This window comes from Lutra lutra, chromosome 1 (assembly GCF_902655055.1).
Source record: "Lutra lutra chromosome 1, mLutLut1.2, whole genome shotgun sequence".
In the NCBI taxonomy this organism is placed as follows: Eukaryota; Metazoa; Chordata; class Mammalia; order Carnivora; family Mustelidae; genus Lutra; species Lutra lutra.
This window is the reverse complement of record NC_062278.1, coordinates 211,080,627-211,108,590: the sequence shown is the minus strand read 5'-3', so window position 1 is coordinate 211,108,590 and position 27,964 is coordinate 211,080,627. Positions and strand designations below refer to the sequence as shown.

Here is a 27,964-nt window from a genome sequence, read left to right as displayed (position 1 = left end):
AAATAAGGTCACATCGGGTGTACTGCGCCTGCGCATACTCCGCCTCGCGCCTGCGCCTTTCTGGCAGCCCCTCCCCGACCGGACATAACGGTCCGCGCGCGGCTCCCCGGACCGGAAGTGGAGGCGAACTGTCGCGGGGTGCGCCCGGCCTTGCTCAACGCCCGGCAGTCCCCGCCGTCGCCGCCGCCCTCGGCAGCTGCCGAGGCTTCCCGCAGCCGTCATGTCCGCCAGCGCCGTCTACGTGCTGGACCTAAAGGGCAAGGTACATACGGCTCTCCACCCTCCCCGTTGCCAGGCAACCGGTGGGGCCTAGCCCCCTGGAGGGGACCCACCCTGTTGCTAGGTAACCCGCCAATGGGACCCACCCTAGTCTTAGGCAAGGAGGCTGGTCGACCCTGTTGCTAGGTAACCTGGCGGGGGCTTCCATCCGGGAGCCCCGCCCTGTTGCTAGGTAACACACCTGCATGGCCCCCCTCCCACTGTGGGTCGGGTGCTCAAGCCTCCGTGGGGGCATAGGGGAACCCGAGGCAGCTGGGAGGGCGGGCCTCAGTCGGCTTCGAAGCCAGGACTGGCGCTCAGGGGCCGTGCGACCCTTGGCCGGTCGTGGTGAGGCGTGTCGGGGACAGTGTGCCCTCGAGTCAGTCCCGCCCTCCTTATCCGGTGATTTCTCTTGGCCAGTCCCCGCGTGAATTTCTTAATGTTCGGAGTGACACAGAGTTAGTTACAGGATTAAGTGAAGTGGATGGTGGGAGGGCCATTTTACAGAGGGAGAAACTGAGGCACAGAGAGGCGCGCCACCTGCCCAAGGTCACACCAGCCACAGAATGGCAGGTCTAGGAGTCAGCTAATATTTGGAGAGCACCCGTTAGGGTTGCTTAGCCTTGGGCTGCCTTTGGTAAGCAAAATCGGAATCCTTCTGGAGCTCACAGTCTGGTGGGAGAAAGGGACACTGATCTCAGAAAGCACGAATCGATGTCAGTTGCCATCATGAAGCAGTGACGATGTAATAGGAGACTGTGCCATGGCTGGGGGTCAGGGAGAGCTTCCGGGAGGGAGTGACAAATCTGGCTGAGACCTAAAGGTAGAGTTGCACATGACTAGGACCCAGGCGCCATTCTCAGGGGACTCCAGGAAAACTTCTTCAAGGAGGGATCTCAGAGCCTTTCCAGGGGGGCTGCTGCCTTCCCCCAAGTCTGTCCTGACTAGGCAAGTGAGAGTATTGGCCTCTTGCATCTGGACGTAAGAGGAACACTACCAACAATGCTAAACCAGTCCTGCGTGGATCACTGGAAGAGAGGTGGGCATTGGGCCCAGGGGGGCAAGTAGGAGTCAGCTCCAAAGCAGTGGGGAGTGGAGAGGTGAGGTGGCTATCCCTTCCTGCCCCATCCCAGAGTTCCGCCCTCTAACACTTTCTGAGAGTCCCTCCAGTGGGTCACCTGCCCTGGATGCCACCCAAAGTCAACAACTAGTGAGGCCCGGTGCTGGACTCCCTTCCCCAGCCCTCAGGCAAGGGAAGACACAGGGCACACCGGGGCCAAGTGGGTGCAGTGTTCCTAGTGTTCTTGTCACGCGTGTTCTTCCTTCCACGGGAACCACTGTGTCCCGGGTTCCCAAAGGCTGCCTTATGTCAGATCTCTCATTCCTTCCACAAACATTTCATGAGCATCTAGCATGCACCAAGCCCAATGCAGACTGTCTTATCGTGACTGTGCAGTTAGGGCTGAGTTCAAAACCCACCTCTGCTGCTCAGCTATGTGACCTCAGGCAAGTACCTTCCCTTCTCTGAGCCTTGTTTTCCTCACTGCTCACACAGGCTGGTTTTGGTGTTACTGTGCAAACTCTCTGAGCAGACGTTTGTACCACCCATGGCCCACCATCCTTATTAACGCCATTTGGGGCCTCAAGGACTAGCAGGGGAGACACACGGAAGCAGATGGATCCAAATGGTCAGATCTAGGTAGCTTGCGAGGGTGTGGACACAGCCCCAGGTAATATAGATGCCAACCTCAGTTTTGGCTGCAGAAGGACGAGTAGTTACAACAGGCTTCCTGGAGGAGGGAGGTGCCAGAGCTGGGACCAGGTGACAGTCAGGTGGACATGGAAGCATCATGGTTGGCCTGAGGGGTCGGGGCGGCCTGCTGGGGCTGGTGAGCCAGAAGACCTGGGTAATGCTGGAGCCTGGAGGCTGGCACCAGCAGGGCCATGGGTGGTTGAGGATGTCCAGATGGGAATGAGGAACATAAGGGGCCAGTGGGATCCCGAGAAACAGGAGCCACCAGAGGAGATTGTAGACGGGGAGGAGCATGACCAGATCTGCCTTTTGGGACTCTCCCAGGGCAGTCATGGACTTGCCTCCTGTCCTCAGCAACCATCATGCTGTTTATTACTCCATTCCCCGTGGACCTCAGGTTTTAAAAGGACCTTTTGTGCAGACTATATTTAATAAAAAGTAAGGTAATGGCCCATTAAGAAATTCATGACCACACGTCTATCTGCCAGCCAGAACCTCTGATCACCAGGGAAACCAGCATGGCCACAGTTAGCTGCTAGAAAGCCTTCATGGACATCTCCTTGCCCTTTCTTGTTTCTCTGCAGCTTCTGACACCACTACCATACTCCTCGGTGGGCTCCCTTTGGTCTCCCAAGTTGCTGCTCCCTCTTATTTTGCCCATTTCTGTCTCCATGTACTGGCCTCTCCCCTTGGATGTTGACTCCTCCTGCTCAGGCCTAGGAGTCCCACCCACACTTTGGGCAGGCTTTGATTCACGTCCCTATACCAGGGACTCAAGTTTGTGCCACAGTCCAGAGTACTTATCTGGAGATCCGTCGTCCTCTGGGACACCTCAGAGGTCCCACAGCCACCACAGACCTGGCATTTCCCAAAATGAGCTCACTGCCACCCCAGACCGGCTCTCTCCCCATCTCAGTGAGTGATACCGCCATCCACAGGACTGCCCTCATTGGAGACCTGGGCATTATCCCGGCCTCCTTTCTCTCCTCACCCCATGTTCACCCCACAGACATTCACTGAGTACCCACCGGGATCAGGCTTTGTTGTGGGTGCTGGGACACAGTTGTGAACGAGTTAGAAGTGGTCATCGTTCTCAGGGAGTGTTAGACTCTGGCAGAAGGGACAGACCATGAAAGAGGATAGAAATTATAGTGCAGCGGTGCTGTGGGCAGTGAAGGACAAGTGGAGCTGGGCTAGGGAGGGACAGGGTCTGCTCTCTCTGACTTCTTGGGGGAGGTGCCGCCTGACCTGAGGCTTGAGAAGTTAGAAGAGGCCGGGGCGTTCTGGGCAGAGGGAGCTGCAGGTGCGGAGGCCTTGAGGCAGGAACAGATGTGGAGGGCTCAGAGAGCAGCGAGGGGACCAGGATGGCTGGAATGGAGTGACCTGGGGGTGGGGGAGTGAGGGTAGGGGTGAGATGGACTGAGAGGCATTGGCGGAGCCATGAAGAACCAGTTTGCCATGGGGTTCAACGTGCAGTTTGCTTTCAGGATTGGGGAGACTGTGGTAGACAGCAGTTTCAGCAGGGAGAATCCCAGTCCGAGTTCTGCATAAGAAGACCCCTCTTTTTTTGTGGGGAAGAAATTGTGGGGGTCAAGAGTAGCCATAAGGATAGAGGTTTGTCTCATCAACGTTGCCTGCCCCCCTTCAATCTGTCCTGTCTCCTGCCTTTGTCCTCTCATCCAGGACTTGCAGCCCAAGTTCTGAGGTTCTCCTCACTCCACCTACCCAGCACTCGCAGGTCCCACCATGGGCTGCACCCCCGACTCTACCCCGTAGCTTCAGCTGTCTTGGTCCCCCTGCCTCTATCCCCCCGTCCCTTCCGGCCTCAGTTAGAAGGTCACACCCTTGGGAGGCTCTCAGTTCCTCTTAAGCAAGCGTCCCAGTGCAGGGACTCTGTTTTGGTCACCTCCGTGTCCCCAGGTCCGGCCCAGTGTACGGCATAGGGGCACACAGTACCTGCTGTGGTGGTGAGCGGGCCTCTCTTCAGCCCTGGTGAAGAAGGTGAGCGAGAGAAATTGCTCCCTGCTCTTTCCTCTGACCATTCTGGGGACTTGGGGCCCCCTGCCAGCAGCAGCCCCCAAAACTGTATACCTGGGGAAGAAGCTGGGCCTTGAGAAGCCAGGAAAGCAATGTTCAGGGAGCAGAAGGGACCATGCAGGGGGCGGGAACTGGTTAGAATCCAGACTCACCTCTGCTGGCTTGTGTGACCGCGGACAGGCCGTGTGACCACAGGTAGACTGTGCATCTCTCTAAAAGTAACAGTCCTGCCTTGTCTGTTCCTGGCAAGGAGTAGCCCGGGCCTGGCCCACGTGCCCATGAGCTTACCCACTGGGTGCTGGCTCCCTAAGGCCTTCTGGACCTCGCAGGAAGAGGACACAGATCAGGAAAGGGAAACTAGGAAAGAGATTCTCGTTTTTGACTCTCTCTGATTCTCTCTCTGTCCTGGCTTGAAACAACAAAGACAGTGTATTTTGTGGAACTAGAGGTTCTGAGGTTGGCGCTGCCAGTGTGGTCAGCTCCGCAGGGCCCCTCTTGCCTTGGTGCTGAGTCCTGCTGCCGCTGTCCTCCCAGGCTTGTGGCAGCAGCCCGGCACACACAGGCAACAAGGGGCCCACGGCTGACTCAGGCACGGCCGCCCAGAACACCCGTCTCCAGAGAGAGCATTGTGCAGCCTGGCAGAGCTCGGCCTCCTCTTTATCTCTTCCGGGAGGGGTCGCTTTCATGGTCCAAACCGCATTTATTTGATGAGTTCGGTCATTGTGTAAACCCAGGAAGCCACATGTACACAGTCCATCACCCCCGAGGCTTCCTCACTCCCCTTGTGTCGAGCCCATCCCCAGGCTGCCATGGGCGTGTTTTCTGTCACCCCTTGCAAAGGCTTTATGTGAATGCAGTCCCCTGGGCCGGTATATTCTGCCCGTTGTCTGGTTGCTCACCTGGCCCAGTGGTTCTAGGAGTCCCTCATGCTGCCACCCATGGCAGTAGTCGTTCCTTGTCGTGACTGAGGAGCCTTCCGGGCTGTGGATGGACAGAGTTCTTATTTCCATTCGCCCGTCAGAGGACGGTGGCTCTCCTTCCAGCCTGATCTATTTACAGTAAAGCTGCAGCGAATACGGGTCTTGGTGTACATGTACGATTTCCCTTCTCTTGGGTAGATACCTAAGAGAGGAATGGATGCTAGGTCTCCCTGTGTGAGAGCCTGCCAGACTTTCCCAAAGTGCTTGCCCCATGTCAAGTCTCCAGGAGCAGCAGACGAGGGTTCTGGGTGCTGCGTGTCCTCACACAGGGGCTGTGAAAGAGCAAGAAGGAAGCAGCAGCGCTAGGAGGTGCTTCTCAGACCACAGGGGGGTTCTGGTGGACACAGACATTCAGCAGTGTCCCCTGAATGGGTGGGCACCCTGACACAGGCAGAAGAGTGGGATGTGTTAGCACAGGCAAGGCTCTGGGAAGGTCTGCATTGAGAGAGCTGACAGGATGTTGTTTTAACCTGGCACCCTACAGTTGGCTCAGTCCCAGACCCTTGTCCTCTGTTCCGCTCCCCTGCAGGGCAGCCGGCTGGCCCACTTTGGGAAATGCTCTCCTTGAGGAATTCCCTGGGGGACAGAGATCAGCATGGCCTGGAGTCTCTGATGGACAGGGCTGTGACTAGCCACCTTCCCACTCCAGGCACCTGGCTTGTGGGCTCACGGTGAAAGCAGTGTTCCTCCCCGCCCTACCCAGGTGCTCATCTGCCGGAATTACCGCGGTGACGTGGACATGTCGGAGGTGGAGCACTTCATGCCTATCCTGATGGAGAAGGAGGAGGAAGGGATGCTGTCGCCCATCCTGGCCCACGGGGGCGTCCGCTTCATGTGGATCAAGCACAACAATCTGTATCGTATCCCTTTGCAGGGCAGTTCCCCGGGGCCTGCTGTGCGCGCACACACAGGCACGCACGGGCGACCGAGAGCTCCCGGAGGTCCCGCTCCTGCAGCCTCTGTTGCTCCTTCCCCTCCCGCTCCGGAGGGACTCAGGGGTGGCTCCAGAGTACCACAGGCAGCCTGTAGCCCAGGGGTTGGCGGTCTGTGAAGCTGCCCTGGGTCTGGGTAGTGGCCGCCCAGGTGTGGAGGTGATGGTGGTGTGAGCACAGCAGGAGCTGTCTGACCAGTTCCCAGTCGGGCCCGGGGAGGAGACGGCAGCCGCTCACCTCTCTGGGTGCTGCTGCCCAACATCCCCTTCCTGCTCCCTGGTTCCACTGTCAGTGACAGTTTCCAGCAGGGCCCAGCCTTGAGGGTCTGCTGTCCCTCCTTAGAAAGCAGCAGAAGGGCATGTGATCCCAGGCTGGAGGACAGAGGCCAGCACTCCTTTGACTGGCCCACCATTGGTTTCCTGGGTCCCTGCTCTGGGCAGGAAGTGAGGTGGACATGGGCCCCGCCATCCCTTCTGCCTGGAGCTCCGGGCTTAGCCCCAGGGGCTGGGCGGCACGGGTGTGTCATGAACGGGCATGTCCAGGGCATAGCACATGGGCCTACAGTGGAGGAACCAGCCTCCCCAGGTGGCTCGAGGCCCTTTAGGGGACAGGAACGGGAAGTGTGTAGCACACGCTGACCCCATGAGGCGGGGACCCTCCCCTGTGTTGAAGAGTCTGTGCCGCACATGTTACACACATCACCTCGATGAATCCACTGTCAGGCCCCCATCAAACAAGTAGGAAAATGGAGAGTCCGTTAGAAAGGTTTGCTTTAGGAGCCAAGGCTTGCAGGAAGGGCTTGAGCCGGCGCTGGCCCTGGCTGTCTCCGCCAGAGCCTGGCTGTGGAGCCGTGGGCCTCAGGGGGATCGCCTAAACCACTCGCTTTGGGGAAGGACCAGTCGTGGTCCTGCTTTCTGCTCCCCACACCGGGACGTTCACCCCACCTGAGGTGCACCCCCACCACCACCCTGGGCTTTGGCTCTCGGCTCAGGTAGCAGCTCCTCATGGTAGCCCAGTGGCTGGGGTGGGTTCCCTGTGCCCCTTGCGGCCTCTCTGACATGGAGGACTCCCTTGGGGCTGGGACCACGTTGGGTGACTGCTGTGTCTTAGGCCTGGCTCTGGTCATAAGCTCAGTAACTCACTCAAGGCCAAGTGAATGTCTGGAGTTGGGTTGAGGGAGGTTCTGAACCCCGCATGGCTGTGGGGTCCCCCCTTGGACCTGTGGTGGTTCGGGGTCTGCGAGGTACCAGCCCAGGCCTCGGAACATTCCTTAACTGGGGCCGCTAATCAGTGGTCGCCACATCGAAGAAGAACGCATGCGTGTCGCTGGTGTTCTCCTTCCTTTATAAGGTGGTTCAGGTGAGTCGAACCGCAGTCACCCTGGCTCTCCTACGGGCCTCTGCCCACACCCACTGAGGGCTGCAGCACCCTAGGGAGTTGCGGGGCTAGAACCCCGGAAAATGGGAAGGGGGAGCTCCAGCTGCCCCACGTGTGGGATTTTATGGCCTTCGTTGTCCATCTGACATGGTGAGGAGGGGAAAGTGAATAAAAGGCAGAGCTCAGGGCAGGTCAGTGCGCCCTGAATCCAGGATTGGCTGGGGAAGGGTGGTGGGCATCCAGCTGAGAGTCAGAGCTTAGCAAGGTAGGCTAGCCAGGAGGAGGGCAGAACCAGATTCTGCTCAGAGATGGGGAGGCCGGGAGAGCAGCACACGCAAAGGCCCTGGACCAGGAGTGCATGTGGGATTGTACGGTCAGGAAGCATCAGGCTGGCCACTGTGCTCAGGACAGTGTGGGGCTGAGGTCAGCAAGGTTGGCGGAGCTGGACTGGGGTTAGGGAAATGCAGGGGCTGGGGGGAATTTGGATTTCATTCCAAGAGTGATGAGAGATGGTAGGGAACTTGAAGCAGGAGATTGACAAGACCTGACTGGAGTTGAGATCATCTGGCAGGCTGCTAAATGGAGGAGGAACTAGAAGGCGGCAGGAGGCCAGTGAGGAAGTTGCTGCAAGCTTCCACAGGGCAAATGGAGGGCCTGACTGGAGCAGGGGCTGGGGGGTTGAAGAAAGTGGAGAACCAGACCCAGGAGGCCTGGGTGGGCCCAGGAGAGCTGTGGTCCCCCAGGTGGTGCCATTTGCAGCTAGCTCAGGAGCCACAATTGCTGAACACTGGGGAATGGGCTGGTCTGGGCAATGAGAACACAGGGGCAGGAGAGTGTGTATCCCCCTGGGGAGCCCGAGTCCAGGCTGAGGAGTAGGTGCTCATCCCAGAGCAGTGGCGCCGGTGCAGGAATGACTTCTGAGTAGAGAGAGGCCCAGCGGCTGGTCCCAGGATGCAGAGGGGCTTCAGTGGACCAGAGAGGGGGGAAGGAGGAAGTTTCTTCTCCCTGCAGCGTTTGGCATTTCCTTTTTGCCTTGGTGACTTTCCTTTAGGGTTAGTGCTAATGAAACTTTTCTCCCTTCCCTTCTTTGATCCTCTTAATTTCCTGTTGAACTGGGGGAGATGTGTCACAGCTCAGGGGATTTGGAAGAGTTCAGAAGAACTCCTTGTTCTGTCCCCAGTGGCTCTTGCCCCTCACCTGAGTCACTTGTGACATGCTCAGGGTGACAGTTAACAGTGGGGATTAAAGAGAAGCTCTAATGGGACCCTAGACCTAGTGGGGACCATTGGGATGGAGAGGAGAGGAGACCCACAGGGATGGAGATGCAGAGCTCTGCCAGGCCCCTGAGGATGCCTGCCCTGCCCGAAGCCTGCTCTCTGGCAGCCAGTGCTATCCTCCTGCCCAGTTGCCGAGCCTGAGGCCTCATCAGTGGCCTGTCACCCAGCCTTGCACATGGGCAGATGCAGCGGGTGGGCAAGAGGGCTGTGGGCTCTGGGGCCTGAAGGCCAAGTGGCTTCCTGCAGGCGCTTCCCCTCACTTGGCCCCGTGTCACCCATCTGCCGCCCCCCCGCAGGTGTTCTCTGAGTACTTCAAGGAGCTGGAGGAGGAGAGTATTCGTGATAACTTTGTCATCATCTACGAGCTGCTGGATGAGCTCATGGACTTCGGCTACCCCCAAACCACCGACAGCAAGATCCTGCAGGAGTGAGTGGGCAGGGTGGGGACCCAGGCCTGGCGACATCACAGCGTTGATGTCATCAGGTGTGGAGACAGGAGGAGACGAAAGCACCTTCCCGTTGTGAGCTGCCACCCTGTCTCCGTCTCCGGCCCAGCCTGGGCGTTTGCGGGCTCCTGGGTGGTCGTAGATTCTTGGCCGCTCAGCGTCCCTGCACACCACAAGCATGTCACTCGTGCTAGGTGGTGCACTACGTGCCTTGTCGTTAGGGAGTCACCTCCCTCTGTTTTCATTGTCATACATGAGGCCGAGAGAAAAACACATTCTTCTTGGTAGCCCTGCCCTTTGCACCGGAGCAGACGGATCAAGTCCCTCCTGGGCACCAGGCCCCGTGGCGAAAGCTTCACCTTCACTCTTTGTGTGAGGGGCGTGGCTCCCCATTTTACATGGCGCAGGGGACACTCGGAGAAGCCACATCACTGGCTGGCATCCTGCACCCGTCAGTCCCCAGGTGGGATCAGGGTCACCAGCTTCCCCCCCCAGGGGTCGGTCCCCTCCGCCTGCCCAGCAGGAGAGCAGGTGGTGTCCATTCCTTGTTTTCCTCTCCATTGCTGTCTCCTTGCCACCCCCTGCCCCCAAACTGCATGCTCTACACTCAGTGTAATGAGTTTGTTGGGGCTTCTTGACTGTTTTCCAAATGCCGGTGCCCCAGCTCCTGACCCTGGGTGTGGTCCCACAGATACATCACTCAGGAAGGCCACAAGCTGGAAACGGGGGCCCCAAGGCCCCCAGCCACCGTCACCAACGCAGTGTCATGGCGGTCTGAGGGCATCAAGTACCGGAAGAATGAGGTGTTCTTGGACGTCATCGAATCTGTCAACCTCTTGGTAGGCTCCCTTTCCTTTCTTTGCTGCTTTTAGAGAAATTTTGTCTTCTCCGTGATTGAAGAAAAAGAGCTAGACTTTTAAAACTAGCCAGGCCCTGAGAGACGTTTACTTTCTGTGTGATGCTGGCCAGCGGTTCAGGTTAGGCCCTGCGGGGCCCCTGGGGCGCCTGTGCTCTCACGCTAGCTCTTGTTCCTATTCAGGTCTGTGCGGGCACACTGCGCTGTTGCTGTTTAAAGCAGGGCGCAAAGTGAGAAGGCAAAGGCCTCCACATGCAGACAGACCACCTCACTGAAGACTCGCTGTCATCCCACCCCATCTACACATCCACAAACGCGTGGTCTCTCCGTAAAGCTGAGAGCAGCAACGTGTGGTTCTCCCACAGCTTCTTTCCTTGTTGTTGTTTGGCTGTTTTGTGCAGGTTTGCTTTTTCCTTTGATTTTATTTTTTAAATTTTCACTAAGTAAAATTGAGCTTCTTGTCTGTTAAATTTAGCACATGCGCAGATTTTTATAGCCCACTGCCGTAATGGGGATACACATCCCCGCTGAAGCCTCCCTCCTGCCACCCGTTGGTAGTTCCCGCCTTCTGCCTTCCCCTCTGCCCAGCGGCCACCACTCTGGTCCCCTTCACTGTCCAGTAGCCCCCACCCTCCATGGTTTCTCTTCCCCAGTCAACCGTGGTCTGGAATCCAAGGGTGGTCCTCCGGATTATTGTCAGAAGGTTGGTAGCAGCCTCACGCTGCACCACCAGGCCCGTGGTCTAGTACATCACATGTTGAGAGAGAGAAACCATATTCACATACCTTGTATGGTATATTGTTCTAATTGTCCGTTTTTATTATTAGTTCATTGTTCATCTCTCACTGTGCCTCGTTGATAAATTAAACTTTATTAGAGAAATATATGTATAGGAAAAAACATAGTACATAGAAGTTTTGTTATTGTCTGCCTATTGTCTGGCTTCAGGCATCCATGGGGTCTTGGAACGTATCTCCTGCAGATAAAGGAGGTCTACTCTAGTGTTGTTTTGGGATTATCCTATGAACGGAATCATACAGTATGTGGCCTTTTGAGTCTGGCTTCCACTTAGCATAATGTCTTTAAGATTCATCCGAGTTACCATGTTTATCAAAAGTTTGTTTCTTCTTATATTTACTTACATTTATTTTATATCCTGAACCACACCTTGTGGGTCCATTCACCGACTGAAGGGCTGTTGGGTTGTTCCCAGTGTTGGGGAGTTGTGAATAGAGATGCTGTAAACGTTTCACATACAGGTTTACGTGTGGACAGAAGTTTTCATTTCTCTAGGGCAAATTTCCAGGAGTGAGATTGCTGGGTCATATGGTAAGTGTGTGTTAACTTTGTAAGAAACTGCCAAACCGTCTTCCAAAGTGGCTGCAGCATCTTCGCCTTTCCACCAGCAGTGGAGCGGAGTTCTGGCTGTCCCACATCCTTGGTCGGGTGTTTTGATTTTCGCCATCCTCATCGGTGTGTCGTGTTAGCTAGTCGTGGCTTTAATTTGTAAGTTTTAATTTTCCTGATGGCTAACTATAACCACCTCTTCGTGCGCTTCTTTGTCATCCATATATCCTCTTTGGAGAAGTGTCTTTTCATGTCTTTTGAGTATTTTTAAACTGGGTTGTTTTTTTTCCTGATTGTTGGATTTTGAAAGTTCTTCGTGTATTCTTGTATTCGTGTATTTCATCAGATGTGATTTGCAGATGTTTTTTCCTGGTCTGTCACTTGTCTTTTCATGCTTCCAGTGCAGTGTGTTTCACAGGACAAAAGTTTTTAATTTTGACAAAGTCCAATTACTGATTTTTTAGTCTGTGTGCTTTTGGTGCCGTGTCTGAGAACTCCTTGCCAAACCCAAGGTCATATAGGTTTCTTCTTAAATTTCTTCAGAAAGTCTTATAGTTTTACATTTATGATCAGTTTTGAGTTAAGTTTTATATAAGGTAGGAGGTTTATATGCATTTTTTTTTGTACCTGGAACAGTGTTTTACAGTTGTTCCAGTATCATTTGTTTTTCAAACTATCCCTTTCTCCACTGAATTGCTTTTATATTTTTGTCAGAAAGCAATTGACTATATTCCTGTGAGTCTATTTCTGGACTCTCTACTCTTCCATTGATCTGTATATCTGTTCATTCGCCCATACCTCACTGTCTTCATAACTGTGCCTTTATTAAGTCTGAAAATCAGACTGTGTGGTCCTGCCAACATTCTTCTTTTTCAGAATTGTTTTAGGTATTTAATTCCTTTGTATAAAATTTCAGAATTGGCTTGTCTTATCTACAAAAAGATCCTGCTGGGATTTTGATTGGTGTTTTACTAAATAACTCTATTAATCAGTATGGGAGAAAATTGATATCTTTAGTATATTAAGTCTCAGAAGCCACAAGTGCTATATATCTCTTTCTCTGGTTAGGTCATCTTTGATTTCTTTCATCAATGTTTGGTAGTTTTTTACCATGTGCATGTTTTGTTAGAGTTATACCTAACTATTTCATTTTTTTGAAGGTATCATAAATTGTGTATTTTTAATTTATTTAGTGGAATTCACCTGTGAAACTCTCTGAGCCTAGAGATATCTTTTTCAGAATTTTTGTTTTAAGAGAGGATGGGCAGAAGGAGAGGGAGAATCTTAAGCAGGCTCCATGCCCAGTGCGGAGCCTATTATGGGGCTCGATCTCACCACCCTGAGATCATGACCTAGGTCAAAATCAAGAATTGAACACTTAACCAACTGAGCCACCCAGGCACCTCTTTTTCAGGATATTTTAGCTACAAATTTCAATCCTGTAATGGTTATAGAATTATTCAGATTTTCTCTTTCATCTTGGGTGAGTTTTGGTAGTGTGTTGTTTTTAAGAAGCTGTTCCATTTCCTCAAAGTCATTGAGTTTATATGCATAGTGTTGTTTATGGTATTCCCTTATTGTCTCTTTAATGTCTGCAGGGTCTATGCTGTTGTCCCCTCTTTCATTCCAGATATTGGCCATATGTCATTTTTTTTCTTTGTCAGTTTTGTGAGAGTTTCATCTATTTTATCGATCTTTATCAAGAAGTGGCTTTTGGTTTCATTGATTTTCTCTGTTGTTTTCCTGTTTTCAATTTCATTGATTTCTGCTATTAGCACCAGTATTTTCTTCTCTGTGATTTGAGTTTATTTTGCTCCTCTTTTCTAATATAAATATTTAATGCTGTTAATGTATAAGTACTGTGTTAGCTGCAACCCATAACTGGTTTGTTGGATTTTCATTTTTGTTAAGGATATGTTCAGATTTCCCTTGAGACTTCCTTTTTGACCCATAGATTATTTAACAAAAGTGTGTTGTTTAATTTTTAAGTGTTCACAAATTTTTCTGTGTCACTGATTTTTAATTTAATTGCATTATCATCTAAGAATATACTTTTAATAAGGTTGGTTCTTTAAATTTTGTTAAAGTTTATTTTATGACCCAGAATATAATCTTATTTTGGTGAATGTTCCTATGCACTTGAAAAAAATGTATATTTTGCTTTTGTTGGGTGGAGTGTTCTATCAATGCCAATTAAACCCTCTTGGTTGGTGATGTTGTTCAATTCTTCTAGCTTATTTTGCTAATTTTCTGTCTACTAGTTCTATTATTGACAGTGTTAAAAGCTCCAGCTGTTAATGGTAAATTAATGCCTTTGCTTAGCAGATTTTGACACTGTGCCGATAAGCACGAGCACATTTAGGATTCTTATGTTTCCTTGGTGAACCAACCCTTTCTTTTATCATTATATAATGTCCCTCTTTATCCCTAGTAATTTTTTTTGCTCTGAAATCTGTTATTAATATTGTTATACCAGAATTCTTTCAATCAGTGTTTACACATTATGTGTCTTTCTATCCTTTTACTTCTTTTTCTAATCCTTTTATTTTATTTTTAAAGATCTTATTTTTTAGTAATCTCTACCCCTAGTTTGGGGCTCAAACTCACAACCCTGAGATCAAGAGTCACACACTCTACTGACTAAACCAGGCAGGCACCCTGTCCTTTTATTTTTAACTTACATGTATCATATATCTTGTAGACAGCATATAACTGGGTCATTTTTAAAAGGATTTTATGTAAATTCCACTAAGGTAACATACAGTATAATATTAGTTTCAGGTATACAATATAGTGATTTAACACTTCCATATATTATCCAGTGCTCAAACTGGGTCATTTTTTAAAATCTATTCTAGGAGTTTGTCTTTTAATTGATATGTTTAGAGCATTTATACTTACAGTAATTATTAATTTGTTAGATTAAAATCTACCATTGTATTACTTGTTTTTTGTTCCCTCTGTTTTTTATTCCTTTGGGTTTTTTTTCCCCTCTATCCTTCTATGGTCTGGATATTTTTAGTTTTCCATTTCATTTCTTCATTGTGGTCATTACTATATTTCTGTATAGTTTTTTTTTTCTATAAAATGTTGTTGCTATAAAATGCATACTTATCTTTTCATCATCTACTTAGAATCAATATATATTTTATCATTTCAGTTGGAATCCAGAAACTTTCCTACCCCTTGATGCTAGAGTTGTTCCATATATCCATCTAGATACATTGGAAACCACATCAGACAGTGTTAAGATTTTTTTTTTTTAACGATTTAATTTATTTTTTTGAGAGGACATGAGAATGTGAGTGAGGAAGTGAGGGAGAGCATGAGAAGCAGGGAGGGGAAGAGGGAGAGGGACAGGCAGACTCCCTACTGAGTAGGGAGCCTGGAATCCTAACTTGAACCAAAGGCAGATGCTTAACTGACTGAGCCACCCAGGCGTCCCAGACAATGTTAAGATTTTTGCTTTTAATTCTCAAACACTGACAGCAATCAAGAGTGGAAGAGTAACAGTCTTCCACATAACCCAGACATTTGCCACTTCTGTTGCTTTCCCTTCATTTCCTGACTTTCCAGGTTTCCTTCTGGGATCTTGTCCCTTCCACCTAAGTGGTAGAACTGCTTTTAGCCGTTCCTTCAGAACAGGTCCACTTGGTTTTCCCTCATCTGAGAATGTCTTCCTTTCACCTTCATTCTGGAGGATGTTTTGACTGGATATCAAATTCTGGGTTGACAGTTCTCCTTTGATCCCTTGAAAATGTCCTGCCATCCCTCAGGGCTACATGCTTCCTGGTGAGAAATCCACAGTCACTCAAATCCTTGTCCCCTGTAGGGCATTGCATTTCTTAGGATGCCTTCCAAATTTTGTGTTTGTCTTTCATTTTTAGCAGCTAGATCATGATGTGTCTGGGTATGGGTATCTTTGGGTTCTATTGTTTGGGATTTGTTTGGCTTCTCAAATCTATAGGCTTACGTCTTCTATAGAAATTGGGATTTTTTTTCAGCCAGTGTTTCCTTAAATAGGTTTGCATCACTTTACTCTTTCTCCTTCCTTTCGAACTCCAGGGACATGAATGTTAGACCTTTTGTCAGTGACCCAAGGGTTCTGAGGCTCTGTTCATTTTATCCCAACTTTTTTTTTCTTTTGGTTGTTTAGATTGGATGATTCCTTTTGATCTGTCTTCAAATTCACTGACCCTTTCCTGTTTTGTCCCTATTCTGCTATTGAGCCCATCCAACAAGTTTTGTATTTCAGTCATTGTATTTATTAGCTCTAAAAATTCCATTTGATCCTTCTTCCTGTAGTCTGTTTCTCTGCTGAGACTTTCTATTTAACATTTGCTACCAGGGTGTTTGTGATTTTTACCTAGCTGTTTAAAGTCTTTGTCAGATAATCCTAGCATTTGCATCAGGGTTGGGACCTATTGACTGTATTTTTCCATCTGAGCTAAAGTTTTCATGGTTCTTTGTAAGCCAAGTATTTTTAGATTTGATCCTGGACTTTTTGAATATTCTAAGATTCTAGGTATTGTTTAGATTATACCAGAAGCGTCATTATTTGTATTTCAGCTGACAGTTGACCTGGTTAGGTTCAGGCCACAAGTTGCACCCTCCCAGTCCATGGGCGATGAGTATCAGTTCAGTTTTCAAAGCCTTCGTGCTGTTTGCTCTTTGAGCTTATCCGGAGTATGCACCACCCGGTGGTCAGTCTGGGACTGTACAGTTTGTATCTCAAAGCCTTTGGCATACTAATGAGCATCATAGCCACCCTTGCCTAGTTCTAGAGAGCTCCATGGAGACGTAAACAAGTGCATGGGTTTGTTTTCCTGGACTCCTCATTCTCAGCTATCTTTCTGGTACTTTCCAGTTGCCTTGGGCATCCCTTTTTGGTTCTGTGACCAACTGAGGACTCTTGATCCCCGTTCTGTCATGCTTGTCTGCAGTGGGCTCCCATCCTGGGTTTGCCCCACCCTCTGGGAACAGCAGTTTTGTGGCCTGGGGCCTGGGTGTGAGAGAACAGACAAAAGGGGGGAATTAGGGGATTTCAGTACTTGCTCTAAGAGTCAGGAGTTCCCCTTCTGGCCCTAAAACCAGAGCTAGAGGATTCTGCAAGCTCTGTCTGCACCCTAGTGCTCACTTCCACTTCCAGATTTCCTCTGCACTTCTGCACGAAGGGGAGGTGGGGAGGGCGCTCTCCTACACCGAGAGGGGTTCTTCCCAGATCCCCCTGCTGTGCCTTCCAGTCTTCCGTGGTTGCCCATGCACCCTGCCTAGGTTTGTCATTGTAGTCAGTGGCAGGGATGGGGGATGAGAGCCGACCCCATGTTACCTTCAACCTGCTCTGTCTCCCCTTCAGAGATTACCATGACTGGGCCAATCCCATTGTGTGGCTCACTTGGTTGTGCCCATTTCCAGGTGCTGCAGACAGTGCAGAAATAGGCAAACTTATTCATCCTCAGACATGTGTTTGGGGCATCTCCCATCCCTGGGTGGGATTCCTGGAAGGTTGAGTTCCCCGTTGTGGAATTGTCAATAGGGCTTCCCCAACAGATTCTCCCAGTGGACTTAACGTAATCATATTTGCCTTCTTACTGTTAAAGTCGTGGAGCAAGTCAGTGGCCTCGGTAACCACAGGCCTCTCCTGTCTCGGGACCTTTGTCTGAATTGTTTATTGCGCCCAGAACATGGTCTCTCAGGCTCTAGAGTGTCCTGGGCTAGAAGAGCAAATCCCAAGGAGTAGCTTCTAAATAGCTCTATGTGAAGGCACCTCGAGTTCACGGGGTATCCAGCACAGTGCACCCCAGCATGCGTCTGTGCCCGAAGGAGCCCTTTTCTTCCATACACAGGGCAGCATGAGGTGGGTGTGGATACCCCGATGTGTCAGTACACCAGACTCCGGGGTCTGATTGCAGAGCCAGCAGCTGAGTCAACATGGGCCTCCAGATTCTGGTGATCTGGACGCAGTGGGGTCCTTCAGCAGCTCAGCAGCCGTCTCTGCTGTGCCCACCCGGCCTGGTTGCTGCCCGCAGAGCTGAGATTAGCCTTGTGGGCTGCACCCTTCCTGAGCCTGCCTTCCCAGCTCATGTGCTCAGTTACAGGGGGCTGAGGAGTCCCTACTCCCCAAGGGGAAGACAGCCCTCCCAATCTAGGGACAGTCACCTCTGGGAGCCTGGAGGGCCTCCTGAGTAAGGCCAGTCAGTGCCAGAGCCTGGCTGGCCAGCGAGGGCCCCCATTAGCACGTGCTCTCTGAAGACCTTCTGCCCCCAGGCGCTGTCCTCATGCTGGCCCAGCGGTGAGCAGCCTGACACAGCCCGTCACCTGAGGAGGGGCAGAGATGGGCAGGCAGAGCTGGCGAGAGGCAGGGGAGGAAGAGGTGGCTGCTGTGTGCTCTGGGGACAGGGAGGTACCTGCCCACTGGGGTCAGTGGGGGACAGTGTGGCTAGAGTGGTGTGAGCTGAGAGGGTGGGGGTGATGGAGCCAGACTGTGCAGGGCCTTCTGGCCTGTTGTGTGCCTTTTCTGGGGTTGTCATCTACTTGGTGCCTCAGGTCTGTGCCTCCCTCAGAGGTAGAGGGCTCACCTGTGTGCATGCGGGGCTCTCCAGACACTCCAGTTAAAGGCTGGACGGGTTCTCCTCCTCCTCTCCCAAGAGAGGCAGCCCTGCAGCACGGGAGTGTGGCTGGCCCCTCTGGGCCCCTGTGTTCACAGCCCTGGTTCTTGCCTGTGCATGTGGACATGCTGATATGGGGTGGCAGTCCCAGCTGTGGCCCCAGCACCTCTGCCAGCCACCACGTGGCCTCTGCTCTGTGTCCTTGTGTGTCAAGAGGTGTTGCAGCAGCCTGGCTCTCTCAGGACAGTCTCAGGGCTTGCTTGTTGGCCTGCCGTGACTGTCTCATTGCGCTCAGTTGCTCCCTGGTCTGCACGTGAGGTAGAGGGTTGCCCGAGTCAGAACCCTGGCCTGCAGGCTGTCGAGGCACGCAGAGCCCCACCCGGAGCAGAGAAAGGGCTCCGTCAGTTACTGTACCTGTGTAAATGCACTGTTATTTTGGCTCGGTGGTACCAGACTTCAGGGCACCCCTGGGGAGCAGGGAGGGGTCAGGGTCCTGGAAACCCCATCTTTAGGAAGTAGTAGAAGTAGAAGAAAAGCAAGTATGGCCTGCTCCGAAAGAGGCCTGCCTGTGTGGCCTGAGGCCCTGGCACAGAGGCTGGATGAGAGGCAGGTGAGGCTCGCCCAGCTCAGGGGATGGCGAGAAGGGCATCGAGAAGGGGCAGCTGGTGAGTGGGACGTCCCATCACACCCACCTCGCCACCCCCCAGGTCAGTGCCAACGGCAACGTGCTACGCAGCGAGATCGTTGGTTCCATCAAGATGCGGGTCTTCCTGTCCGGCATGCCCGAGCTGCGCCTGGGCCTCAATGACAAGGTCCTTTTCGACAACACGGGCCGTGAGTACCCCGCCAACCCCACTGAGTCCCTGTGGCTGGAGCGGGCCTCCTGCTGAGCTCAGAGCAGAGCCGAGGGGATAGTTAGCTGCGTGAGGGAAAACGCGGATCTCAAGCACTTGCTTCAGACACATTTTCACGTTGTGTACGAGACAGCTATGAAAACTAACAAATCAATACCCAGACATAGAAAGTACGGAAGAGGGAAGATCCTAAAGTCAAGTCCCCTCACTTGATCCTAAACTCAACTCCCCTCTGGCCCCATGGGCCAGAGGACACGGGCCAGTGCCTTAGATGTTAAGTTCCGGGAGGGTCACGCAGCAGGTCCGCGACCCCGCCCTATACCATCTTGGAGAGAGCAGCGGGCTCAAGGTTAGGCCTTATTCTTTCCCCTCCCTGCGGAGCTCCTGCCCCTGCATGGGGCATGGGGTCCGGGCTGCTGGAAGGCCACACACAGTGGCTCTAGCTCTCCCATCTGGCCTGGATGTGGTGGGAGACCCCCGGGGCCTGGCTTCTTGAGGCTCTGTGTTTGCAAACTGGACCGCCAGCCGCAGGAGCTATGGCCGCACTGTCAGACCTACCTCCACTGCAGCAGAACTGAGGGTCTCTCCGGTGTTGGGCCATCGGGGCGGCTCCTGTCTCTGACTGGGCCTGGCCTGCACAGCTCCTCTGGGGGGGTAGAAAACCAAGACAGGAACCCAGAACCCAAGGGATGATGATGGGGCCAGGGTACCCTGGGAGCCCTGAGCCGTCACTGTGCATTGCCACCCTGGTCTACTGGTCATTCGGCAAATGTTCCTGAGTGGCAGCCCTGGCTAGACCTTGGCCTAGCTGCTGCGGACTCAGACTGAACCAGGCCGCCCAGCCCTGCCCTCAGCATGTGCCCAGTGTCGGGATGCGACAAGGCTTCTGAGAGGCTAAGGAGGGACAGGGGAGGTTGCCTGGGAACCCAAGCCCCTTGGCCGTCATGACCCACAGATTTGAGAGGCAGCTCTGCTCTGCCAGGGGTAAGCCCCAAACAACGGGAGTGTCGCTGACAGAGAGACCCAGAGGACCTAGGATCTGTCCCGCCCCTCACCCTTGCCCCACCCCCCCCAGGTGGCAAAAGCAAGTCCGTGGAGCTGGAGGACGTGAAATTCCACCAGTGTGTGCGACTCTCACGCTTCGAGAATGACCGCACCATCTCCTTCATCCCTCCAGATGGCGAGTTTGAGCTCATGTCCTACCGCCTCAACACACATGTGAGTGTGCCCACAGGCCCCTGCCCAGACTCCACAGAGCCCATGTTCCACAGCCCGGGGCGCTGCACTTTCTGAGGGGCCAGACCCCATTCTAAGCAGCCCCCGTGGTGTGTTCTGCATTTTCACGGAGACCCCTTGGTCTTGATGTCCATCCCAGTCTGGCTGTGGACTCCTTCGATAGCCCTGGGTGTTGGCACGCTGGGCTTACACCCAGGCAAATAGTCCCTTGCCCTGGGCCTCAGTTTCCCTTCTGTGAGATGGGCCTGTGTAAAATGACCATGTGTGAGTGCCACCTTCACTCTCCTCAACAGGTCAAGCCCTTGATATGGATCGAGTCCGTGATTGAGAAGCATTCCCACAGCCGCATCGAGTACATGATCAAGGTGCGTGTGCAGCCCGCACACAGAATTAGCCTGGGGATGCGGGCAGAAAGAGGGGGCTGGTGGATGACCCCGCCTGTTCAGGGCCTTTGGCACAGGGTCCTAAGCAGGGCAGGGGCCCCATGCCTCTGTCCTCCCTATCCTGGGAGATAAGGCCTGTGACTGATGCTCGTGCTGCCTCATTGTGAGCCAGAGGGAAGGACGGGGAGCCCTGAAGGTCAAAGGAACTGGAGGGCATAGGGAGAATCTCAGGTGGTTGAGAGGATGTGAGCTGTGCCTAGAGGACTGGGGGTCGGCTTGGTGGGGCCCACAGGACAGGCCAAGGGGTGTAGGGCCCTGGTGGGAACAGGCTGGGTGGGGGCTGGGCTCTCACCTGTGCCTTCCAAAACCTTGGCCGCACCGGCCTCATCTCCAGGCCAAGAGCCAGTTCAAGCGGCGGTCGACAGCCAATAACGTGGAGATCCACATCCCCGTGCCCAACGATGCCGACTCCCCCAAGTTCAAGACGACAGTGGGGAGTGTCAAGTGGGTCCCTGAGAACAGCGAGATCGTGTGGTCCATCAAGTCCTTCCCGGTGAGTGCTCTTTTCAGTGGGATGCCCCTTGACTTCCAGGCACACTGCACCTGCTCCCTGTCCCCACCACAGTGGCACGGAGCTGTGATCCCCATCTGGGGATTCTGGGAGGCCAGTGGACAGAGCTGAGGGGCTGGCTGAGCAAAGAGAGGAAGAGGAAGCTGGAGCTGGGAGAGGCAGCTTGTGCGTGAACGGCCTGTCTTCCGCATCGGGGCAGCACCCCCACCCCCCTTGCCCTCTCTCTGACACTGGTTCAGAACTCAGCTTCCCTCAAGGGGACCAGACTGCCTTGCGGCCTGAGCAGCATGGGTTTCGGGAATCCAGCACCAGCTCCAGGAATGTAGAACACTTCAGGCTGGCCCAGCTGCCTGGCTTGTGTTCAGGATTTTCAGCACTGGAGTCCGGGTGTGCGGCCAGTGGTGCCCAGAGGGCCTGGAAGGTGGATGTGTGCTCCCATGCCTGTTATTGCCCGCCGCCATTTTCTTCTTGTAAACAAGATGGAGCACCTTTTCTTATGTCTGAGGGCCATTTGCATTTCTTTCTCTGGAAGCTGTAGCAGCCACCTTTTGCTCATTTTTCTGTCAGGTTTGGTCATTTCCTTCATTTCCGAGAGCTCTTTCTATATAAGCAAAATGAGCACTTTTTCTTTGATGTAAGTTGCAAATGGTTTTCCCCCATTTAATATTTCTCTTGGCTTTGTTTCTGGTAGTTTTTGCTGTATGACCTTTTTTGATTCAGTTAATCCTTTGTTTCATTATTATTTAATGTCAGATTTCTTGATCTTTTCCTTTTATAATATCTGAATTATAAGTCATGCTTTGAAAAGCTTTACTATTCCCAGATGTAAAGAAATTCATCCATATTTACTTCTAGAACCTGTATGGTGGCAGTTTTCACCTTAGATTTTAGGTGCTTTCAGAGCTGGGTCTGGTAAATGGGGGAGGTGCAGGTTCTGTTTTATCTTTTTCCAAATAGCTGTCCAGTTTTTGAATATCATTTACTAAAAGGTCCGTCTTCTCCCCAGTGCTTTGAAATGCCATGTTTATTAAATAATCAGATTTTCACACAGCAAAAGATGTCTTTCTGAATGTCCTGTTGTCTCTCTGTCCATGCAGCAAGGCCATATTTTAACTCAGGGCTTTATTCTCTGTTTTAACATCTGATAAGGCCAGGCCCACCCCGCCCGAACTTACTCCCATCCCCCCATACATACATCACTTGTTTGTTTCCTGGTGATTCTTGCTTGCTTACTTGTTCGGTGTTCCTTATAAGTTTTAGAATCAGTTTGTTGGCACTAAATTTATAAGTCAAGTGGAAGTGCAAACACCTTTATGAGGCTTTGTGCCAGTGTCACCTCAGTGCTTTGGGACTGTCTTCACGTTTACCTTATGTACCTCACATAGCTTCTCTCTTGCTTTAAAAAGTACTTTCATCGAAGTACAACATGCAGAAAAGTAGACAGATGAAATGTGGACAGCTCAATGAATTTCCTCAGCGGGGATACATCTGTGTGTCCAGAACCAGATGAAAGCCGCAGAAAGCCCCCCAACTGTTAGGAGCCCCCAGGGCTCCTGCCGGTTTGCACATTTCTCATTAAGATGAGCTTTAAGTCAGCGTCTTGGTGAGTGGGGTCTGGTCTTCCGCTGTGCCCTCCAGTGGGTAGCCGCTATTTGCATGGTAATTTCTGCCCTGGTTCCTTACCGGGTGTCTGCTTTGGGGTAATTTTTCTTTCAGTTCCCGTGGGTTTTCAGATATCCTCTCATATCATTTCAGCCAAATACAGTTTTCCCTTCTCTGCTCTTCTCGTGCATTTGATGGTTCTGGCGCCTCCTTGCTTTGGCTGCTGTCTCTGGGACCTGTAAGACGCGGTGAACAATGGCCGCCTGGTCTTGCCCCAACCCGGAGATGCCAGTCAGGTGTCCCTTCCAAGTCCGACACTGCACTGGGCTGGGGATTCGATCCAGCCCCACTTTACTGCGGTTTTGACACAAATGGGTGACAGACTTATCCAGGTGCCCCTTCAGTGTGTCTCAGTTCGGGTCTGTCAGTGGGTGGAGCTGGACTGTCTCTGCATTCTGGCAAACTCCGCCTAATCTTTCCTTTTCCATGCACCATTGGATTCTATCCACACAGTAACATTGTATGTGACATTTTCACTTTGATGACCTGTTTCACTTTGATGAGGCTGTTTTTTTGGTGTACTGTCTGCCAGTGTTTGTGTTATGCCTGCTTTGTAAGTACTCTGTGTCCCATCTCCGTGCTGCAGAACAGTTAAGTGGCCAGGACATCGTCTGGTCTTGAGAAGGTTGATAGAATTTGGCCATGTGACCTTACAGGTCTTGACTACTTTCATCTCTTCTGTAAAAATCGGGTCATTCAGAGTTTCCATTTCTGTCGGAGACTGGGTAAATTATATTTCCCTTCAAAATGATCCATCCTGAGCAGATTTTCACCATTGTCTGCTTTATGCAGTTGGAGGTCTTTTTTCCCTCCCATTCACCTATAACAGTTACTTCTTCCTTATTCTTTCTTCTTGTGTGTCTTTGGGCCTTCTGGTTCCCTGGATAAGGCTGCCTAGCAGCTTATCTTTTTGTTTTTATTTTCCAGGTTTGCTTTTTAATTTTGTTGTAATATTTTTCTGTCTTTTATAAGTCTTTGATTTGAATTTCTTCATCCTTTTTTTGTTCTAATTTTTCAAGTTAGATATTTTCATTTGATGATTTTGTTTTAAAATTTATATTAATACAAGTATTTAAGCCATAGATGTTCCTCTGAGCCCCGCCTTACCTGTGTAACCCATAGTTTCTGACACGTAATATTTGACTTGCTCATCTAGAAATTCTGTAACTGGATAGAGTTGATTATTGTTGTTGTTTTTAAAGATGTATTTATTAATTTTAGAGCAAGCGTGCATGAGCATGGGGGGAGGGGCAGAGGGCAAGAGAATCTCAAGCAGACTGTCTGCTGGGTGCGGAGCCCAGTGCGGGACCCCAAGATCATGACCTGAGCTAAAATCACGAATCAGGCACTCAACCACCTGAGCCACACAAGCGCCCTGTGGTTCTTTCCTAAGTCCCTAGGGGGCGGGCCTTCTGACTTTCATCTGTCCTCACTTAAGGGAGTGCTGGAGCCAGAGAGCGTTGTTTGGACTGTTTCTATTTCTGGGATTTCTTGGCGTGTTTGTCGTGTGCTAACAGAAGGTCCGAGTTTGTAAATGACGCAGATGTACTTGATAGGAGGACGAGGCTTCTGTTATCGGGGTAGGGAGCCCTCGAGGTCTGCCCGCTTGGCGCTGCCTTCCTCTGGTGCCCTCTGCCCGTCGTCTAGCATCTGCTTAACAGAGGTTGTGGCCGTGTTAGCTCATGCCTGTGGATACTCGGGACTATGATCCCTTCCCTGTGGACACAGGACTGCAGCCTCCAGGACTGTGGCCTGGCCTCCCTTCTTGCCCTGAATTCTCCCCGGTGACAGTAGCCCCCACTCTGTTTCACCTGGTCCTCCTGTTGGGGGATCTTTTGTCTGCTGTTCCAGCACAGAGCTGTGTTTTGGGCTGTGAGCCAGCCTGGAGGCCTGCCTCGTTCGTGGGAGAATCAGACCCAGGGACATCAACATGACAGACCCAGGGTAGGGGAGCCCACTTCCACTGCCCCACCGGGAGGGCCTGCCCCCTGCAGGTGCTTTTGCTTTCATTTTCCCTTTTGTCTTCGTAAGGCCCAGATTTGGGGTCTGGTTATTGCCTCATACACAGGCTGGTGGAGCTGATTTTATTCCTTTACCACCTGCTTTGTCTGCTGTTAGGACCCCATTATTCTTCCCTCATTGTCCCAGAGTCTTTACTCAGCACATGTGCCTGACTCGGGCGGAGTCCCCGCTCTCACGCCAGCCCCAGGGGTGGTGAGCAGAGACTGGCACCGTCCCAGGGCAGGGAGCCGGAGTGCCGCCCTGGGGAACCAGGGCGCAGCTCTGCTCTACCCGAGAAGTGCGAGGACAGCCCCCGGCTCGGGGTGGAGGCAGCTGGTCGGCACCACTCCTTCCAAGAGCCTGGGGATTGAGGCCTACACGGTTCTTGGTGTGGCCAGAGCTGGGCTCTCTTTGCTCCCCACTGCTGTAGGCAAGGCACACCGGGCCCCTGGACAACCAGAGCACGATGCCTTCCTCCTATGCAGGACTGGGCTTCCGGTTCTTCCTGGCTCTGCCTCAGGCCCCATCTCCAGAGCCACTGCTCAGCCTCTGGGGCCAGAGCTGCCCCCGCCCTAGCCCTCTGGGAGCAGGACTCCAGTCCAGCTCGTGGTCAGCCCCCGACCCTGGTCTCTTTTGTCACCTCTCTCTGTTCACCGTCCCTCACTTGAACCTTTCCCCTCTTGCTTACACATGCTGCCCGGACGTTGGACAAGTGGGGGTGTTCACTTGGACTCTGGCCTGGGCCAGGAGGCCCGTGTCCCACAGAGGCACCTGCACTGTCTGTCTGTCTCGGTGCTCTGTGCCCCCCTCCTTCCTTCCCGAGGCCTGTCGGGCTAGGCTTCCTTGCAGCGACTAGTCTGCCCTCCCTGAGAGTTTGTGAAACTCTCTCAATGCTTGGAATTCACCGATTTTCCCTGGCACAGCTGGCCGGACAGTCCGTGAGGCCTGGGTGAGTGTAAGTGCGCTGGAGGAGCCGAGACTCTGGGTGACCATGGCCATGCAGGAAGGGGCTCACTGGCCAGGCCAGGAACCTGGAACTCTCTGGGGGCAGCTGTCCGCCTGACCGTCTCTGCTCGTCTGCTCCTCCAGGGGGGCAAGGAGTACCTGATGCGGGCCCACTTTGGCCTGCCCAGCGTGGAGGCAGAGGACAAGGAGGGCAAGCCCCCGATCAGCGTCAAGTTTGAGATCCCCTACTTCACTACCTCTGGCATCCAGGTGCGTACGGCTGGGGTCGCCAGGGCCCCGGAGCAGACGTGGCCAGGCCCGGCTGTCTGTCCCGGCTCAGAGAGCTGCAGATGACCACTTCAGCGAGGGTGCCAGACAGCCTGTCCTGGGGCGCCGCGGTGCTGCCCTGCTTCTGCCTCTCTCCACACCTGTCTCCTCGGACCTGACCCCGCGCTTCAGCCCCAAGCTCAGAGACTCGTTTGACCCCCAGAACTCGAGTCCAAGCCTCTAGTGGCCACACACTTGCCACCACGGGGCCTGTTTCCCTAGGCACCTCCGTGGCAAGTCTGTGAGGGGCGGGGAACTATGGGCCCCCCGCCCCAGGAGTCTGCTGGAGCGCTGGGCCTGAGGGTTCACCTCCAGCTCTCTCCCACCCCTTCCACAGTGACTCCTCCCTCCCTTGGCATCAGCAAGTGACAGGCCCTGCCCCACCCGTCTCCTTCTCTGCCTGTGCTGTCCTGGTCCTCGTCACAGCCTTCCCTCCCTGACCTTGGGAGGGGGTTGGGGGGGGAGGACAAGGAGGGGACAGCGCATATACGCCCTGCTGCCTGTGCCCTAGGTGCGCTACCTGAAGATCATCGAGAAGAGCGGCTACCAGGCCCTGCCGTGGGTTCGCTACATCACTCAGAACGGAGGTGCGCATGGCTGAGAGGGCGGTGGGTGTGCAGCAGCCCCTGGGTCTGGGGGCGGGGACTTACCCCCGCCCCAACAGAGCAGAAAACCAACGCCTCCCTCCCTGATTGTAGATTACCAGCTTCGGACCCAGTGAGGGGCCCTGCAGCCAGCGGCCCCCGGCCCCGGCGCTGGGGCTCCTGGCAGAAGCACCCGGAGGAAGCACCTGCCAAGCCTGCTGGATGGAGGGGGCACCCCTGGCCACCGGCCACCCTCCCGGCTCCTCCCGGGGACCCCTCCTCTTCCAGGCACACCTGCTCTGCCGTTGCCGCTCTTGTCTCTGGGTCCCTTCTCCTGGACGAGGCTCGTCTTCGAGAAGTCTTGTTTCTCTGCCCCCTGAGTCAGTTTGAGGGGAAGGAAATGAAATCTTTCCCTCTAGAGATCAAATACAGCCTTCTGTGCTGTTGAGCCCCCAGGCACCAAAAAGATGGGGAGACGCTCACCCAGCCACTGGCTGCACGCGGCCTCTGGCCAGGCCGGCTGGGCCGCTGTTCGGTTGCTGTTCTGTCGAATGTTACAGGTTCATGAGTGTTCCTAGTTTCTGTCCCATCTGTTCGTGGTTGTTTACGTTCACCCCACTGTCCGTGCCTCCCGCCCTTTGTCCTGAAGCTCTCGGGCAGCACTTAGTGAGGGCACAGTGCCCTCCTCCGCAGCGAGGCCCACGTGACACTGGGTTCCTTCCCAGTGGACCCCGGCCCGCGCCTCTGTGGCAGAGGCTCCTCCTTGGGGGCTCCCGGCCTCCCCCGCACCCTCACTGAGGCCTCTCGGAGATGCTCTCCCAGAGTCCGCCGCACCGTGCGATGCTGTCACTCAGCCACATCAGTGTTTGTCCCACCAAGGAGGTGGTGGCCTCAGAGGGCTGGGGGCACAAGTCACCCCCATCTGTGCTGGGTCACCCCACCACCACCCTGTCTATGTTCGTGTCACGATTACATTAAATTCCATTACTTAAAGGTGCTGCCTGCTTTCCCTCTGATGCGGCACGTGGCTGACTCCTCCTGGGTGAGCAGGGGCAGGTGCGGGGCTCCCACCAACCCCCGCGCCGGCCCGATGGTCTCCCTCAGAGTGCGGTCCTCGGAGCAGCAGCGTCAGTGTCCCCTCTGAGCTCGCCCGAAATGCACATTCACAGATCTACCCTGACCTGCCAAGGAGCGTTCATAGGTTCCACATGATTCACGCGTGTACTGGAGTTTGAGAACCGCTACCTGGTCCACAGAGGGGATTAAGGCAGGGGCTCCTGGGCAGGAAGCACCCTGTCTTCCCACAGTGGGCACCTGCCTCACACCTGCCACCCCCATCTGTGCCACTGGCCCCGCCTGGATCACCCACTCTTGCCTTCAAGGGCTGTTCTCCCCTGTCCCTCTCCCATATCACCCAGCTCGCCCTTGGAGGACTAGTGGGCATCAGCCCAAGTAGGAGCTTGGCCTCTCACCTGCATTGAATAAAGAATACTGCCGTGGCCTAGGGCTTGGGCCAGGGCTGTTGGAGGC

At 53.1% G+C, this 27,964-nt stretch overlaps 1 protein-coding gene across 1 annotated transcript; it reads left to right on the top strand.

Moving 5' to 3' along the window:
• The first annotated feature begins 94 nt into the window (after positions 1 to 94).
• Positions 95 to 27,427, top strand: AP1M1 (adaptor related protein complex 1 subunit mu 1). Its single transcript, XM_047698893.1, has 12 exons — positions 95 to 262; positions 5,732 to 5,888; positions 7,252 to 7,319; positions 8,911 to 9,041; positions 9,752 to 9,899; positions 18,579 to 18,705; positions 19,801 to 19,943; positions 20,255 to 20,326; positions 20,739 to 20,897; positions 25,668 to 25,793; positions 26,362 to 26,437; positions 26,549 to 27,427. Exons 1-12 carry the CDS (start codon positions 221 to 223, stop codon positions 26,569 to 26,571), a joined length of 1,272 nt encoding a protein of 423 aa, XP_047554849.1. The 5' UTR covers positions 95 to 220; the 3' UTR covers positions 26,572 to 27,427.
• The last annotated feature ends 537 nt before the right edge of the window (positions 27,428 to 27,964 follow it).